The sequence below is a fragment of the Zingiber officinale genome, chromosome 2B (genome assembly GCF_018446385.1).
Source record: "Zingiber officinale cultivar Zhangliang chromosome 2B, Zo_v1.1, whole genome shotgun sequence".
NCBI lineage: Eukaryota > Viridiplantae > Streptophyta > Magnoliopsida > Zingiberales > Zingiberaceae > Zingiber > Zingiber officinale.
The window spans coordinates 117,416,231-117,435,778 of NC_055989.1; the positions used below are offsets into that span (position 1 = coordinate 117,416,231).

The 19,548-nt window shown below is 38.6% G+C and overlaps 2 protein-coding genes across 2 annotated transcripts; one reads left to right on the forward strand and one right to left on the reverse strand.

The window, feature by feature from the left end:
- Nucleotides 1-3,781: 3,781 nt before the first annotated feature.
- On the forward strand, nucleotides 3,782-5,050 carry LOC122046903 (protein CURVATURE THYLAKOID 1A, chloroplastic-like). The gene is made up of 5 exons (XM_042607852.1): nucleotides 3,782-4,013; nucleotides 4,128-4,225; nucleotides 4,302-4,409; nucleotides 4,542-4,613; nucleotides 4,821-5,050. Exons 1-5 carry the CDS (start codon nucleotides 3,854-3,856, stop codon nucleotides 4,884-4,886), a joined length of 504 nt encoding a protein of 167 aa, XP_042463786.1. The 5' UTR covers nucleotides 3,782-3,853; the 3' UTR covers nucleotides 4,887-5,050.
- A 5,753-nt stretch (nucleotides 5,051-10,803) lies between these two features.
- On the reverse strand, nucleotides 10,804-11,601 carry LOC122048600 (glutathione S-transferase T3-like). Its single transcript, XM_042610148.1, has one exon. The coding sequence runs from the start codon at nucleotides 11,599-11,601 to the stop codon at nucleotides 10,804-10,806; it is 798 nt and encodes a 265-aa protein (XP_042466082.1).
- Between the last annotated feature and the right edge of the window lie 7,947 nt (nucleotides 11,602-19,548).

Sequence of the window (19,548 nt, forward strand, 5' to 3'; positions counted from 1 at the left end):
TCAAAATTATTAATCAGAGTATCGGCGTCGCGCCGATCGAAGCGCGACTCCATGGTGGTATACCATGGGCTGAGGGCTTGGTCTTGTGGCTGGGAGGAGCTAGCCATTGTCCGAGCGGACGAAACCAAAAAAGACGAAAGGGAGAGGATGATAAACAAAACAGCGGCCAGAGAACCCGAACTAGACAAAAAACACAAGATTAACGGAGAGGAAAGGAAGAAGAACCTTACAAAAAGGAGGAGGATCGATGAAGAACAAGGGATCGCCGGAAAAAGAGAACTGAAGCTGCCGGAGTACTGAAACGCCAAAGGAAGCTTCTGGTAAGCGAGAGCAGAAATGCGGCCAAGGCGAAGATGGCGAGGGATTTATAGGGTTGAGCTCGAGCGGCCTCCACCGTTGGATTCAGGTTGCAAGAATCGAAGCACGCATTGCGCCATCCATTTCGAACCGCCTCGATCCCGTCGGAACACCACGCAGTCGCCGTACAATGACGGCAGCATCGCCACGTGGCATTCAGCCACTGGAACGCATTTAATGGGCGCGTGCTCGATCTTAATGATGGAGATTGGCGAAAACTTCAAAAAGATACCGAGGAATGTTGGCGTTGACTGGCGTTTTAGCTGCCCCCGTAAGGGCCGAGCGGAGGATAGTGGCATATGGACTTCGCTCGGCGCAACTGATGGTCTAGTCAGTCGGACTAATCGCCTCCTTCGACTAGACTTGCAGGGGAGGCAAGTGATCCGGCGGTACCGACGGGGGACCCCCTTTGAGGGAAGTCAATGCTACGTGGAGGTCAAAAGTCAAACGACCGACCCGGAAAGGGGGTCCGACCGACCGAACTGGGACTAAACGGAAGCAAAGGCAACCCGACGGGGAGTCGGGTCTCCGACGCTCATGGTGAACAGGGTCGCCGGGCCAAGCGGGTAGCCCGCTCGGCCTAGGGCTCGCCTCTTCTTCTTCGAGCCACCACCACACCTCAAGGGATTAGAGGGCAGCACGGGTTCTGAAAGATAAAGAGACAAAAAGACAAGGGAGAGACAGCAGAGAAGGATGAAGAAGACGACTCTTCTTCTCTTTATTTGCTTTCCACTCTGGTGCTTGGGATATGGTGTATTATCGACAAGCCCATACTGAGGTATGGTAAGAGGACACATATTCGCCTAGATATGTGTGCATCAGCCTCCTCATAGCTCTATATAAGGGTCCTCATACTTCGCAAGAGGTACGCATTCTCGCATCTTCGGAGCCACTTCTTAGTTTCCTCTTGCCTGACTTAAGCGTCGGAGGGTCGTCACCGGGAACCCCTTCCCGGCTCGACTTCTTTGCAGGTTCGCCGGAGATCCACGTCATCAATTCGGAGAGTGCCACGTGCCCAACGTCCGTTGATTTAGCGTTCGGACAGGATCAAGTGGTTTATTTTTTCATATTCATTGTGTATGTCATATTTTAAATTTATATGTTCAAGATAAATTAAAATTTTTAGAAAATTATATTAAACCAAATTAGAATTGTAATTTTTTATTTAGGCTGCATTCATCTATAATGAAATAATGGGATGCGCTTTGTAAAACTAATGGAATGAGATCTAAAAAATTTTCATGTATTGTATCAACACTTTGGAATTCAACATATCAATTATTACAAGATTTATTTCAATTAAAAGAATTATTATATTCATTTTTTGCACAAAATACTAATACTAATATATATTTATATTTTAACAATGAAATATTTATAGTAGTATTTGTGGAATTTTAAAAGTATTTAACGATGTAACTGAATAATTTTCCAGTGTTTTTTATCCCACTGTTTATTTAGTTTTAAAGATTTTTTCTAGTATATTATTAGTTTTAAATGAACATCTTACTATTTTATTAAAAATCTCCCCCCCTTTACCAGTTCAGATCCTCTGCCCCCATTTCTCTCTGTCCCTGTGTCCCATTGCAGATCGGACGGATTAGATTAAATCTCAAGGATGCTTTGCACATCATGAGGATACTGCACATATTTTAAAGATGTCATGATGCCTTGAGATTTAATCTGATCCGTTCGATTGGCAATGGGACACGGGGACAGAGAGAAATGGGGACAGAGGATCTGAACTGCCCCTTTACTAACTAACTTTGGTGAAACCTAAAATGAATTTACGTTAATTTCTTTTTTTCTATTCACACTAAAAATAATTCCAAGGTTTATTAGTAATTCCACAAGTGAAACAATTTGTGATTTAGAGTTCGAGACTCAGCTGCGACATATTATTATGAATTTTTCTCATCATTAATTTTCTCTGGTTGTTTTATATAAAAAAATATAGTTCTCTTTAGTCCCACATCTTAGAATTGATAACATTATGATCAAAGAAGCTTCTATAAATATTTTAGGCCAACAATATTAAAAAATATATTTTTTAGTTTTTTTACTAAGATAAGTATAATATTAAGTTAAATTAATTTTTTTCATAGGAAAGCCGTAAGGGTGACACTAAAAAATCCAAACAATTCAGATTTTCAAATTTTCAAAGACCCAAATAATTCAGATTTTCAAAAGTTAGGTACTTTACCCTAATGACTCTACTATTGACTCTACTTTAGTATTTTAATGCTAAAATGCTTTAATTAATATAATTTCATTATAAAATGTCATGTGATTTCAATGTATTATATTACACACGTGACGTGTGTACACGATCACTAGTAAATTTTTTTTTATGTTATTCCTGAAATTTATTTAATTACATTTACTTTAGATTCTAGATTTAAATTAGAAGTTTTACGAGAAATGTTAACTTCTTCTTCTTAATCCAATTAATATTATATATAATATTAGAATTTATTTATATGATATTTATAATCAAAATTATATAAAATATGGAATACAAACTAATATTTCTAATATACAACGAGCTACCAGTAGTAATTTAAAACTTCCAAAACTGTAATTTTTATTAAAAGAATAGACGAAACGTCCATGGGGATCTTCAAATTTCACATGAATTTTAGAATTATTTTATGACTTCTTTTAATTTTAAATGAAGCAGATAGTGAAAATTTTGATATTCTAAAGTTGTGGTTACAGAAGGCTCAAAGTTTTCCTGTCTTCTACGTGATTGCAAAAGAAATTTTAGATTGTCCAATGTCTACTATTACTGTAGAGCAGACGTTTAGTGCTAGCAGCAATATATTATATGAACAACGATCAACTTTACCTCCTGACTCATTGGAAGCTTAAGCATTACTCGACGATTGAATCAGAACTAAGAAAAGAATTCAAGGAATGCAACTTTCAGATCACAAAGTCGAAGATTTTAATATCGAATAAATGAATACAACGAGAATGAGAAATAAAACTGAGTAACAACATCATTTCCTAATCAAAAGGGTAAAAATATAAAAAAAAAATTACGTGGCCTTTGATTTCTTTATCCCCAAGAGTATACATAGACCACTTAAATAAAGATAAACCTTTTTTAATACATTTAAAATTTATTTATTTTTAATATAATAATCTTAAATCATGATAAATTACGATGAATCATAAACTGAACTATAAATTATAATCATCTTATGGGGTTAAAATTAAAGGTCAACCTGTTAATTTAATTAATTTTTTAAAATTATTTTCTCTATATTTCATTTATTAATTCCATTCCTTGTCTTATCTCAGTCGCTTTATCACCAGCCAACCAACACTGCAACCGATCAATAAGAAATGCTATCTTCCACTTGTCCGTTTCTTAGTGGCGAACGGCGGATAACGATTTGGAAAGAGCCTATGAATTGCAAAAGTAACGACGGCGGCGAGGAAAGAGCTAGCCCGGTACAGGACACAGATCGAGTCGACCGGAAGAAGCTCTATGGCGGCGATGGCCCTTGCAGCGTCATCTCCAGCAAATGCTCTCAGCTGGCCTCGCCCTCCTTCCGCCGCTCAACGGGCCACCCTCTTCCTCCTCCCGCCGCCGCCTCGCCGTTGCTTCTCGTCGCAACCCCTCCATCTTCCCTCCTCCCATTCACAAGGTCCGATCCACACGCCCCATTCTTCGCCCACGACTTAAACTACTCCGGTCGTTAATTATCATTCCATTTCATGTTTGAGGTCATACTTCTTGATCCACACGCCTCATTTCGCAGAAGCTCGCCCTCTATCGTCGCTGCGGGTAAGAGCATCCTCTTCCGAAGACTCATCCAGCGTCGTAGGGGACGATCTTCTTGCCGATTTGAAGGAAAAAGTGAGTCCTCCTCCATATTCTAATTACTAAGCCATTCGTTGTCGGGCCGCGCAACTCATGTCGAAGGCGATAACAGTGGGATGCCCTGGAGAACAAATCCACCGTGCTCTTATACGGAGGAGGCGCGCTCGTTGCGCTCTGGCTATCTTCCATCCTTGTCGGTGCCGTCAACTCTGTTCCCCTGGTACTTAAAAAACACTTTTTGGCATATTATTAAGTTGTTTGCGACAGCATTTCAGTTGCCGTATTATTATTCACGATGATGCACGCCGGTGCTACTGCTGTGCTAACCTCCCCTTCTTAATTTGTTCTGCAGCTTCCAAAGATCATGGAGTTAGTAGGGCTTGGCTATACTGGTTGGTTTGTATATCGTTACCTACTTTTCAAGGTAAAATCTTTAAAATGCAGCGAGAATTATTGATTTGAGTTGCCGATTGCTAATTTGTAAATCGTTGTCTAAAGTTTTAATGAGAGTTTCTTATATCTAGCTAGCTAATCAGCTAGCACACATACAAGATACAAGTGTGTAGTAAATTCGCAACTAGCTGTATTCTTCTTTTCCTGTCTCCTCATGGGCTGCATTTATTATTCACAGGAAAGCAGAAAAGAACTAGCAAATGACATTGATGTTTTGAAGAAGAAGGTTGCTGGAACAGAGTAATTTATAGGTCAGGAGGCAACAGAGTAGTTCGATTGAAGTGTACGAGATCGACTACAATTGTGCGCTCATTAATATTTATGATTTTGAATTTTCTGCGTAATGCTAGCAGTGAATATAAATTTAATTCAAATATAAAAGTTGCGTGCGTCCGATTTCTGTGTCAAGCTTTAGAAGAGTAAATTCGACGTTATTTCCAAGCACAGACGCACCATTCAAATTTGCCCAGGAGAACAAGTTAATGTCGTCTTTCCTATCAGTAAATTAATTCGGGCAGTTAACGCCTGATCCTTTCAGGTCAGCTATTCCGAACGGAACGGAACGGAACGGCACGGCACTGCACACTAATCGACGACACTAGATCTTGTGCAGCAAGCAAAGGCAAAGCCCTCCTCTCAGTCAACTGTGTGAGTTGCCGATCTCAGCCTAGTAAATCCACATGTGTTTGCACCACCATCTGTAATTCTCACCTCCCACACATTCCAAACTAGAGGTTGCACCAGTCTGTCAAAATCAAGGCGGCCAACATATCAGACCATGTGTGGTAGTCTGGACTATCCCTCTACCCCAATGCAAACTCTCTAGAATGGGTGATGCATTCAAAATCCATCTGCTCCCTGAACGCACGCTGATGTGGATGAATCTACATAAAGTTAACATGTCTAGAGGGCGCGAGCACCAGAGATGTCCGATAAAGTTCCTCCAGTGCTTAAACTAAACTAAAGAAAAAAAAAACTAAAGAAAATGAGGATTAGATCCTCGTACCATTGTTGATGTTATCTCTTTTATATGGTTGGTCCTTTGGGTCGTACAAATGGTCGTTCCTCACTGTACGTGTGCCGGCAAAGGTGAGCCTAGTGATGGCATAGATTATGCTATGTTGTGGCATCTCCTGTTTACATGTCCTAAGCGTACGCTACCGTGGCTTCTTCTTGTTATTAAATATGAATCCTTTTTATCATATTTAATAACAGATAATATTTTATGTTTATTATATTTATTTTATATTCATACAAATTTGATTAAGTATAATAATATTCTATAGTGGTAGATTATGTTCTATATTATATAAATTATTTGAATTGATTGTGAGAGATTATAAATATATAGAAAATCATTCTCAATTATTCATAGTCAAGTATTAATAGATAAGAGTAATATTAATACATCGAGGCTGACATGTACATTAACTGATGACTTAATATCATAAGTCATTAATATAAGATATCAAGTTAACATATGAGTATATATTAGAGAATATGTAATGAATTGACCGACCATAAAAATGTTTTATAGATTGTTATATGAGTATCATAAATATTTTTATAGTGACTATTAGTATAAATAATCTGATCCTATCCGAGAGTCGAGGCGATGGACGATGTGGATGTGGTGCTCCTGTTGACCGCCCGTGGACCTCCGATAAGACTAGCCTACAAGCACCAAAGCGTTAGTGCCGAGCAAGAGAGTGGTTCCCCAGCGGTGACCCTTCGACGCTTAAGTCAGATCTCCTGCGAAAGCAACAAGCAAGCAAATAAATGAAAAATGGCAGCGTAACTATAGCTACAGTAGAATGAGTCTCTCTCCGTCGAAGCTTGGGGTCCTATATATAGGGCTCCCGGGGGTGCGCGTGCACACTCCTCGAGGCATGCACACATCTCAAAGCTCTCCCTGATAGGACGTGTCAGAAAAGTGTACCTGACATCATACCTCAACAGCCCGAGCATATCCTGACAAGACAGTGGAAGCTTCCGTCGTACGATTCTCTGCCTGATCATGCCGTCGACCATGTTGTCTGTCTGCGACACGGGTCTCGAGGAGGATACCAGTTGATCTTGCCTCTGTTTGTTAGTGGGTCGAGCGAGTGGGCCGAGCGGGTGGGCCGCTCAGCTAATTCCGCTGTCTGGGCCGAGCAGGGAGGCCACTCGGCTACTTCCACTGTCTAGGTTTGCTGGGTCGAGTCTGCGCTTCGTTGGCATGTGATCTGATCTCCGGCTGACCTGGATGTCCGCCTGGCACATGCCCAGTCGCTCGACACATGACTTGCCGGTCGGCACCCGCTTTGATGATAATCTTTGAGCGTTGGAAGCTCGGTGTCAGACCGAGCAGTAATAATGTCGGACCAGTCATTCCTTGGTCCGACCGGCTTATGGGGTCGCTCGGTCGGACGCTAGCCTGGGGGCATTGACCGTGCCTTGACTTTGACTTTCCATGTGACGTTGCTGCGGGGCAAGGCCCAACCTTATCACCGGATCATAATCCTTTGACCCGAAGTTACTACGATTCCTTACATAAGAAGTTGGTTACTTTAGTATCAACAAATATCACCTATAATAAGGTCGATTATAAAATCGTTTATTGAGTATGCAATGAGTTATGCGGAGGGATGCAAGTGATGTAGATGAAATTTGTCCCTTCCATATAATAGAAGTAATTTTTGTGAATCCTTTGATTAAATAGTAGTACTAAAATGCATAGTCATGCTCAAATAAGTCAGTACGAGATATTGAGCTTATTTGGTTAAGTTTATTTAGAGATCAAGAAACATATAGATTAATGAGAGAATAATGTGATCTATGCCTCGTAAATCAATCTAGATATCATAGACAAAAGGACTAAGTTATACAATAAATAGTCATAGACAGATTAGGTCGAATCTACAATATTCTCGTCACTTGGATAACCATGATGCATTGCTAATTGTCACTCATTGTTTGTATCTTTAAAATGTGATTTTAGAGTCAATTCCAACATAACGAGAACCTATTGGGTCACACACAAAGAGTACATCAATTTGTAATTTGTTTTATTTTAGTATGACTAAAATAAAGTGGATCTAAGTTTTAAGTCTGAAATTTATTTTAGATCTTAAACTTATTAGATTAATGGGTTAATCTAATTAGATCTTATTGGATTAATGGATTAATATAAACTTGTTAAATTAATGGTTAATTTAATATTCATTTGAGTTTATTTCAAATAGGCCCAAATAATATGAAGCCCATGTTTTATTAGTGGGTTGTAATTTGGAGACCGTGGGTTGTAATTTGGAGCCCGTCTTATTAGATTAGACTTCGAGTTAAGTAGGCTATAACATGTCTTATCTCATAAGATCATGTGAGAACACAACTTATCTGATAAGATTGTGTAAGATGATGTCTTATTTGATAAGATTGTGTAAGACGACGTCTTATCTGATAAGATTTTGTTAATCCTAAGAGTTAGGATTTGATCTCAACTTATATATATGCATGATAGCTAGTACTATGTATGAGTGAGAGAGATATTACGGTGATTCCAATTATGCTCGTGAGATGGACGATGGTTGTGCTTGTGTGGATACTATTAGAGGCACGAACGTACTGATCATACTTAGATCGACCAAACTCTCCAAATATGCAAAGGTTTTGCGCATCTAGAGGTGACATTCTACACCAACGATTTATAGAATTCATATGAATATCTGGTGGGTTACTTTTCCATTGTGCGTTTTGCTTGTTTAATTTTTACATAGAACCCAAGACTCATAACAAGGTGTGCTCAATTATAGGTTATCTGTCCGCACTCTATGAGGGAAGAGGCTATTCTTATCAAAATCATGCTAGGGATAGCTGGGGGCTAGTAACCTTAATGAGGATGGAGAGGTCTTAGAGCATCCATAATGCATCATCGTTATAACACCCACCACTTCATCAAAAAGTATGGGGGTCGCTACCACATACTCATTATAACAGCATCATTCTTTCACCCATATTCCTCTTAACATTAACACTCATTATTTATGGGTCTCACAATCCACTCAATTATCTTAAAATTATACTATATTAAATAAATATATTTTAGAATATTTAAATAATTATCATTATTTTTAATAATAATCTTACTTGAAAAATAATAATTTTACTATTCTTCAAAAATAATATTAATTTTTTTAAATATATTTATTAAATAAAATAGATGCTTGTGAGAAAACAAAATTACAAAATTGGGAAAACGAAATTACAAAGTTGGGAAAATGAAATTACAACTGAGTGGCTAAAATTACAAAGTTGGGAAAATGAAATTACAACTTAGCGACTAAAATTATAAAGTTAGGAAAATAAAATTTATTTTAAATTACTATGTAATTATGAATTGAAATGCAAAAATAACTTAAATAAACCACATTATGATGAAATTAAAAATAATATATGAAATACTAATTCACAGATTATTATTATATTGCCCCCAGATATGCTCAACTAAGTCAGCGTGAAGTTGGTGATGAACTTGAGTATCACGTAGCTCAGAATTTATTTGAAGATAATCCTGAAATCCTCAGTTTGAGCCATGGATAGGTTGTGTGAGTTGGTCACCTTCATTATTGTATCAATTTGTCACGTGACCTCCCTCATCCTCAACAATCATGTTATGCAAAATAATGCATGCTAATATGATTTGTTTTAACATTTTCCTATACCAATGACGAGCTAGACCTATGACAATCGCCTATTGAGATTGGAGTACTCCAAATACCCGTTCAACATCTTTTCTTGCAAACTCCTATCTTTCCTTAAACAACTTTCTCTTGGGATCCTTCGAGCAAGGAAAAGCCTTAACGAAAGTAGCCCACTCGGGATATATTCCATCTGTTAGATAATAACCCTTCATATATGCAATGTCGTTCACCGTGAAATTAATCTCCGACGTATTTTCTTACAAGACGTTGTTGAATTTAGAAGATTCATATAACACGTAAATATCGTCACGTGAATTAGCGACCCCAAAGAATGCATGTTATATCCACAAGTCATGAGACGCGACCACTTTAAGTACGATTGTTGGTGACCCATGTCTCCTTGTAAATTGACCTTTCCAAGCAACTAGATAATTTTTTCCATTTCCAGTTTATACAATCAAGGCTACCCAACATGCTAGGAAAGCCGTGTCTCTCATCATGCATTTGAAGAAGACGTTGAATATTATTAGCATTTGGCCTTCTCAAGTACCTATCACAAAATATTTCAACCACATATCTGCAAAACTTGAAAAGACAACTGATGGCATTTGATTCACCCATACGTAGGTATCGTCAAGATGATCGGCGGGAACTCCATAAGCCAGTTGATGAATGACATCTGTGCATTTTTGTAGTAGTGACAACCCTTTTCATCCCTATGTTGAAAAAATGCTGAATGATTCTCTAATGCATTCACTGTGTAGAGGAATAACTCTCTTTGCATTCAAATCATCTTCGAAATATTTTTGATACACTGAGTTTATAGAGAAATAATCATTGACGAGCCTCTCATGCCCAGCTTCACGATTTCTTTGGATGAACTTCTTCTTCTGTGTGTGTCCTTCCTCTAATATGCTTCCATAAGTTGTTGGTGTTGTTGAAGAACCAATAACATTAGTTCTTCACCCGGATCATAAGCTTACTCATCGATTTTAACATGGACTTCATCTTCGCTTGTCAAGCTGGAACTTGAGCTAGAGCAGCCTGTAGAATGAGACATTTTTGGAGGAAACACATTTCAGTATATGTGTTTAAGAAATGGTATGATAGTTGAATGAAAATCTCATAGCACAATGTGTCTATATATATATTGTTTTTCTCATGCAATGGCTATTTTACAATGGCTAGTTTGCAACAGCTAATTGCAATGACTAATTTTCAATGGTTAGTTTGCAACGACTAGTTTGTAGCGCCTAGTTTGCAATGACTAGTTTCCAATAGCTAGTTGCAATAGCTAGTTTCCAACGACTAATTTACAACGACTATTTTGTAAAATTATAATAATTGAAAATCACATTAATCGAAATGAGAAATACAATACTTAAAAATTACAATCACTCAAAAATATAATAATACTAGAAAATGAACGTTGAGTAAACAATTTAGATACTCCATCTCGACCTAATATTCTAGCATAGACATTCATGTATGATAAGCTATTTCTTTGTCATCTGCGAGGTATCTTTGTTCAATATTCAACTTCAAGCGATGATTCTTAGCTTCAAATTTGGACAAGGCAGCTTTTACCTTAATCTCCTCTACTTCGAGTTGTTTTTGTTTCAGATCGTCTTCGAACTTCTTCACGCTTGTGTACTCAGTGAACTTTGTGAAAATATTATTGTAGTTTACTGTCAGATCCTCCATGGTCAATTTACTGTCTTTTCTCTTTCTTTTTACTGCCTTCCGTCTCATTGGACAAGTATCTTCATCATCCAGGTCTATACTCACATCTTGGTTGGAGGAGGTATTGCTTGCTCCCGACTCTGAGGTCCCCTTCTTTTTTGTGGCCACAAAGTGATCAGCGGACTGTGAAGTAAACATTGGATGGTCTTTGACAATTCTCCACACATGTTCGAGATTGAATGCAATGCCATTATTTTCATATTGATATTTTTCGTACGCAAACCTCAATATATCTTCATCACTATGACCACTTCGATATGAACTGTAAACACTATTATAATTTACGTTGAATCGATATACTTTCTTTTGGATTGTATTATGCCAATGTGACTGTATAACATTTGCATTTTTGGTGTTTGAACCTAGAGGATGATTCTCATTGTAGTAGCTTGCAACACATCTCCAAAAATCATCCATCTTTTGATCATTGTCGATTATTGGATTATTGTTGATAGTGACAAAACTTCTCGCTAAGACCTCGTCTTCAACCTTTGTCCAACTTGAACGCTTTCTTGTACCCTCAACATTTGAAACCATTTTTTTTTAAATTGACCACCTCAATTGGGGATTCATGGTCAGAAAGTTGAGTCTCCAGGACAAAAGTCTCAGTTGCAGGTTCATTTGACATCGAAGGAGTGAATGACATACCAGTTATGTGTGAGGTACCATATTCATGAACAACCGACGGAGTGAAATATGGATGGCTCATGTTTTGCCAATATTCGGCTGGAAGTGGTTGATATGGATCTTGAGGGGCATAATTCGAATGATTCATAGAATTTTCAAAACCTTAGAAATTTTAAAGATTTTGTGGAAGAAACGACATATTTGGAAATGGATGTGGGTATTGATAATTTGGTGGAATTTATAGATTTTGGAAAGATGAATATTCTTACGAGTTGTTTGTGGAATTCAAGAAATTTGTAAAAAATGGCCTATTATTTTCATCCATTTTGGATAGAAAATAAGATTGTAGGAACTTAAAAAAATAGATGGGGAGAATATTTAGAGAGTAAAATTGGAGTTTTTAATTTTAAAGTTATAGGGAGATTTTTTTTTTTGTTCTGAAGAGAGTGATAAGTTTTTATGCTTTTGATGTGACATTGAAATGATATATTAAAATCTACAAAAAAAATTCATATAAAACTCTAACTATGGGAGATGCCCTTAAAGTTGCTCTCTGTCTTTATATCAATAGTCTGTATGCATAAATTGTGTTTTCCAAGGCTTACTATTTACACAAATCCACCTCCGCTTGTTGGACCTTCATAGTTATTATCTTGCTGGTTGGATCGAGGGCTTATGGGGACTCAAGACAACCACTTATCATAGATCCTGAGGTTTATGCTTTGTTTACTTAGAGGGAAAGTTTTTTACGCGAAATTTTTTCTCATGCATATTTCACTACAACAGATAGATTGCTTGTCCTTTCCCTTGTCTACCTAAGATAAAATAATAAATAGACATATTTATAAATCCATATGGGAATCAATTTTTAGATTGGATTTTATCTGCCTAAATCAGATGGAAACTCATTCCTTCCTCTTTCGATGCATCTCTTATAATGACCCGGCCCCTCAGCCCCTTGGGTGGCCCAACTGGCGACCCCTTATGTCGTCGACCGATGACCCTTAGCCGTGTCGTTACTCACTAGGTCTTCCCACCCCTGGCCAGTGAATTTTTGCCTTCCCCAGGATTCGAACTCTAGACCCAAAAATCCACTGGCCAGGGGTGGGAAGACCTAGTGAGTAACGACACGGCCAAGGGTCGTCGGTCGATGACATAAGGGGTCACTAGTTGGGCCGCCCAAGGGGCCGCCAAATGGGTCGCCAGTTGGGTCACCCAAGGGGTCAAGGGGCCGGGTCGTTACAATAAAAAGGTGTCTTTTATTGTAACGACCTGACCCCTCGGCCCCTTGGGCGGCCCAACTGGAGGCCCATTTGGCGGTCCCTTGGGCGACCCAACTGGCGGCCCAACTAGCGACGGCTCACTTGGCTACCAGGATTCATAAACTCTAGTACTTAGCCTGGAGGTCTAGAGTTTGAATCCTAGGGAAGGCAAAAATCCACTGGCCAGGGGTGGGAAGACCTAGTGAGTAACGACACGACCGAGGGTCATCGATCGACGACATAAGGGGTCGCCCAAGGGACCACCAAGGGGCTGCCCAAGGGGCCGGGAGGCCGAGTCGTTACAATAAAAAGGGTGAAGAAGATCGGCTCGGGGAAAAATTTGAGGATCGGGAGAAGGGAGTCAGGCACGGCTTAAATCGCAAGGAGAAGGGAAACCGTTCGCCGTCGGTTAGGGCAAGGGTTCGGCGGAGTCGGGAGTGCGGGGGAAGTGAAGAGCTCGCCTTTTTATTGTAATGACCCGGCCCCTCGACCCCTTGGGCGGCCCATTTGGCGGCCCCTTGGCGGTCCCTTGGGTAGCCCAACTGGCGACCCCTTATGTCGTCGACCGACGACCTTCGACCGTGTCGTTACTCACTAGGTCTTTCCATCCCTGGCCAGTGGATTTTTACCTTCCCTAAGATTCGAACTATAGACCTCCAAGCTAAGTACTAGAGTTTATGAATCCTGGTAGCCGACTGAGTGCCGCTCACTTGGTTACCAGGATTCATAAACTCTAGTACTTAGCCTGGTGGTGTAGAGTTCGAATCCTGGGTAAGGCAAAAATCCACTGGCCAGGGATGAAAAGACCTAGTGAGTAACGGCACGACCGAAGGTCGTCGGTCGACGACATAAGGGGTCGCCAGTTGGGCCGCCAATTGGGCCGCCCAAGAGACCGCCAAATGGGCCGCCAGTTGAGCCGCCCAAGGGGTTGGGTCGTTACATCTCTGCTTTCAATCATGCAAGCCATGGGCGTTGCTGACCTCCTTGCTTGGCCGCTCATGTAGGGTGGCACGGTCAGTGGCTCATGCAGAGCAACGCAGTCGACTGCTTGTGTAGGGCGGCACACCTATCAGTAGACCCGACCCTGGGCTAGGTACTCGTTGACCTGATTCTGCTTTAAAAATCGTAACCGGCCCGATTATAGTTTTCCACCAATTCAATCATATTTTTTTAGTATTGGACTATTGGAACTGCCGTTCTGACCATTGATCAATGGTTCTAGTCATTGGGGATGAAAAAGAGGGATTTTTTTTGTATTTTTTTCAACTCTTAAGATCATTTGACCGCTTTTGATCAATGACTACGATTTAGTGTCTGTTACTCTCCAAACTCTATAAATAGAGAGTTCATTTTATTATTTTCACTCACATCTTCTCTACTCATTCTCAATTCCGCAATCTCTACACGCTTTTGACTCCAATTCTATATACTTTCAACTTTCTCTTCCGAATTCCAACTATAATGGAAGGAGGTCGAGGGCAAGAAGGAGGCTGAGGGTGAGGAGGTTCATCTTCATCATCTCAATCTTGGAGGGGCAAGAAAATAGAGAATCTGAACATTCAATCCACCGATGATGAGACCGATCAAATTCCGAGTCCGACAATAATATCTGAAACACAAGGAAGTACCGATGCAATTATTTCTAAGGTTTGGGAAGTTCTCCCTTTACAATCTTCTATTTTTACTAAATATTTTAATAAGGTCACTCTTTCGTCGGGAGAATTGCGTACAAATGTACGCACTGCAATACTTCTTAAAAATTTCAAGCTGGTAGCAACTATGGGTCATTAAAACGACACGTAGAACTGAAGCACCTGATGGAATATGGAATTGCCCGTGTTCAAGTATAATTTTTTAGATTTTCCACTAATAGTGTAGTGATTCTAGTTTATTTATATTCTAATAATAAATTAAGAGAATTATTAGCTATATTTGTTTTTATAGAATATCTTTTATTTAGTTTTGGATCTAAATATACTTTTGAAGATTTTTGTAAAGAACCTCTTTATTTATCTGCTAAACATATTCCTTTACCTACACTTGTACAATTAAAAAATTAGTAAAATAAGGGGAAAATTTTTAATAGCAAAATTTAGTAAATTAAATAATAAAGTTTCTTTATCTTCCAATATTTGGAGTGATCATTGGCAAATACATTTATATATGATTGTGACTTGCTATTGGATTAATAACTCATGGAATATCCAAAAAAAGATTGTTAGTTTATAAAGTTTTTGATGAATCGCATAGTGCTCACAATATCTCACAATTATTATGTTTAATTTTAGAAGAATATAGATTAACTTATAAAGTATTTTCAATATTATTTGATAATGCTAATACTAATACCGCTACTATTGAAGAACTAAAATTTATATGCCAACATATTATTAGTGGTTTATTTATTTTCATATTCATTGCGTTTGTCATATTTTAAATTTATGTGTTCAAGATGAATTATGAATTTTTAACAAATCATATTGAACAAATTAGAAATGTTATTTCCTATTTATGGTTGCATCCATCTGTAATGAAATAATAGGGTACATTTTGTAAAAATAATGGAATGAAACTTAAAAAAATTCTACGTGATATACCAACATGTTGGAATTCAGCATATTAATTATTACAAGATTTATTTCAATATAGATAATTGTTATATTTATTTTTTGCATAAAATATTAATAATGATAATATATATTTATTTTCATAATAATAGAATATTTGTAATAGTATTTGTGAAATTTTAAAAGTATTTAGTGATACTAAATAACTTTTCAATTTTTATTATCTTACTTCTCGTTTAGCTTTAGGAAATTTTTATAATATAATATTAGTTTTAAATGAAAATAGTTAAATGCATTTTTATCTTCCTATGTATTAACAATGAAAATGAAATGGAAAAAGTATTTTTTTTATATTCTTGAAATTTATTTAGTTGCATTTGCTTTAGACTGATATAAATTAGAAGTTTTATAAAAAATGTTAGGTTTGTATTATGGCGCTTTAATTCCATTTAAAATTCTTCTCCTCCAGATCCAAATATTATTATATATAATATTAAAAATTATCTATATGATATTTATATTGGTATAGAGAGCACCAGATGATTGAACCTGAGTTTTGATAATGGCAAAGGTTCAAAAGTTAAGATGTCTTATGACTTAACAAGTGTGACTAAGCTTGCAGAAAAGTCCTAAATGTTCTTAGGCAAAAGTCCTAATGGATTCTAGGCAGGTGGAAAACCTTAGGGGGAGGTAACCCTAAGTCCTAGGGGTGGTAATCCTAAGTTATTGAAAGTCCTAGTTGCGGTTAGGTAACGAAGTCCTGGTCCGGGGGCTAGGCGAAGTCTTGACGGGTCGAGGACTTTGGGCAAAATCTTAGAGTCGAAGACTCTAGGTAAAAATCCTGAGGGTCATGGACACCAGGTGGAAGTCTGGACGGGTCGTTGAGCGGATGTTCACCATGAAGTTCTGGAGTCTCGGATGCTAAGCAAAAGTTCAGACGGTCTAGAGGATCGGTCTGGAAAAAGGTAAATTCTCCTGAGAGGAGTAGGTGAGGACGTGCTCCCTGAAGAGAGAACAGTAGGCGTTCGTCCGACCTAGAGTTTCAACAAAACTCAAAGTCAGGATCGGACAGGCCAAAGGTTGTCAAAACTTATCTTTACATGTTATCTGCCTTTTATTCTAACTCTGTTTTGTAGGAATACTAACACTTTGTATGTTAGAATTTTGGTTTGTTCGGTCGACCAAATGTAGGGATCGGTCAATTGAACCCTCAAGCAAAAAGATCAGATAAGCAGTGACTTGATCGGGTTTGACTAAGGGATCGGCCGATCGAACCTCGAGTTCAGTCGACCGAACAATAGATAAGCAGTGTCTTGATCAGACCAAATAAGGACAGTGGGATCGGTCGACCGAACGGCGGGATCGATCAACCGAACGATAGGATCTGTCGATCAAACGAAGGCTTTATCTGAAACGGTAGAATCTAGAAGGGAAGTTAGGAAAAATCAGAAGGTCTGGTCGACTGATCAAGGGGATCAGTCAACCGATCATCGTTGAGTCAAACCTGATCAATGGATCTAGATCATACTCAACTCGGCTATAAAAGAAGGTCTCGACCAAGCACTTCGACACATATTCAACATTTATTCAGAATGATTTCCTCATGCGCGCGCTGCTCAAAAGACGAATCTACAACGCCGCCGTAACTCTACTTCGATGATGGCTACGCAAAAGACCTAACTTTCCAAGTCGTCGGTAAACTTTGTTTTATTACAATACTTGTACTTGTAATCTTTCGATTTATTAGTGATTGCCCATCGAAAGCACTTTCACGTGCGGGCCTTGGAGTAGGAGTCGTCACAGGCTCTGAACCAAGTAAACTCTTGGTGTGTTGGTGTCCTTGTTCTGTGTTCTTTACTTTCTGTTGCGTTCTAGTCCGATTGATTTTATGAAAAAGTGAAAAAAAAAAGCTACAAGTGATATCCCCCCTCTAGCACGTCTCGATCCTACAATTTATAAAGAATATAGTATAAAATATAAAATACAACATAATATTTCTGAAGCACAAAATACTAGTAGTAGTAATTTAAAACTTATAAAGCACAAATTTTATTAAAAGAATGGATGAAATGTTCACGAGGATCTTCAAGTTTCACACAGGAACTTGAGAATTATTTTATGACTTTTTTGATTTTAATGAAGTAGATAACAAAGTAGATTTTGATGTTCTAAAGAGGTGGTTGCAGAAGGCTCAAAGCTTTCCCATCTTCTTCATGATCGTGAAAGAAATTTTAGCATGTCCAGTGTTAACAATTGCTATGGAATAGATGTTCAGTGCTAGTGGTAATATATTGAATGAATGACGATCAACTTTGTCTCCCGACTCATTGGAAGCCCAAGCATTACTTGACAATTGGACCAGAGCCGAAAATAGAATTCAAGGAATGCAACTTTCAGATGATAATGTCGAAGAATTTGATACCAAAGGAACAAATACTACCGGAATGGGAAATAAAAGTGAGTACCAATGTCACTTCGTAAGATAAAAGGGTAAAAAGGTAAGAGAACTACATGAGTTTTGATTCTCCTATCTATGGGGATAGTAAGTAACTTAAATAAGTGCAAACCTTTTTTTAATGAATTTATAATTTTTATTTTTTTAATATAATAATCTTGAACATTGGCGAATTGTGCACGAACAATGGTGAACCGTGCACGAACCATGGTGAATCGTGCATGAACTGTGAATCGACGATTCTGAACTGTGAATCGTAACCATAACTGTTTTGGACGGTTAAAATTAAGAGTCGACTCTCAAGAACCATCAAATCGACAATTCCTAATTGTTGAACCGTCAGTTTCAAACCGGGGTAAGTCAGGTCTAGCCAATGGCTCGCACAAGGCAACATCAGGGACGGATCCAACGGGAGGGGGCCGGCATTGACGGTTGCCCCCCTTGCCGGCGGTGGAACCCCCAGTATTATTGGGTTCCACCGGTGGAGATAGATGATACCACCCCTTGTTCCATGTAAAAATTGCTCCTCCATGCTTGAATTCCTGGATCCGCCACTGGATGGCATGGCCTGTTGCTCCGCTCAAGCAAGGAGACACGATCGTCTTCTTGTGCAGCCTACATGGTCGACTGCTAGCGTGGCTTGCACAGCTAAAAACTCATGTGGCTTGCACTGTCACATGGTCGTGTGACCTGCACGACTGGTAGCTCACGCGGCCTACACTCTCTGGCAGCTCACACGGCTTGCACTATCACATGGTTGCGCGACCTGTACGGCTGGTTTCTTGCTTGCTCACACAATCTACACAAGCCTCCTTTCCCTATTTTTTCTACAGAAAGCGGAAGAACGACCGGAAAAGGAGATGGATTGGAGGTAGCGCATCTTGACTACCCAGACTATAAGCAATTGATCCACTAATTTCTTGTTCTTCCATCTTGTTCTTCTTTCCCTATCACATTTTATTCACCACTTTTAGGTACTATATGGGAGGAGGTGAGGGAAGGGCAAATAAGGAGAAGGGAAACTTGAAACCCTATTTGGGAGGAAGTGAACGGAAAGGTAAAGAGAGGGTAAAGGGAACTAAAAAAAAATGTGTATTCTAAATTTATCCTTGTTTTATTGTATTAATTCCAAGAACCATTATTTTAGGTATTCTTTGCATTGCGACGAAAAGTACTTACATCGCCCGATGCTCACACTCCGCTGACGTCGACGCTGATACCAACGCCTGCTCTCGCTGTATTTCTTCTGGGCCTGATAAATGTAAAATGTTATTAGACGTAAGTCTATTTTGACAAAAAATTCTTATCTCTTAACCATAATCAGTATATCTTATGTTTAGAGGGGGGTGCACGACTTTCCTGGTATTGTTTTATTAATCTACAAGATGGCCAAAAGTTCATTTTGAAAGTTACATGATTGGAAGACTTAACAAATGAGCTACATTGCTTGAATGTGTAAGTCTTAACCAATAAATGTATACAAGATGTAGTAGATTCTTGAACGCATAAGTCTTTAACAAAAGTGAGGGTAATTTTATAACTTTATATATTTAATCTTCATTATCCTCGCTTT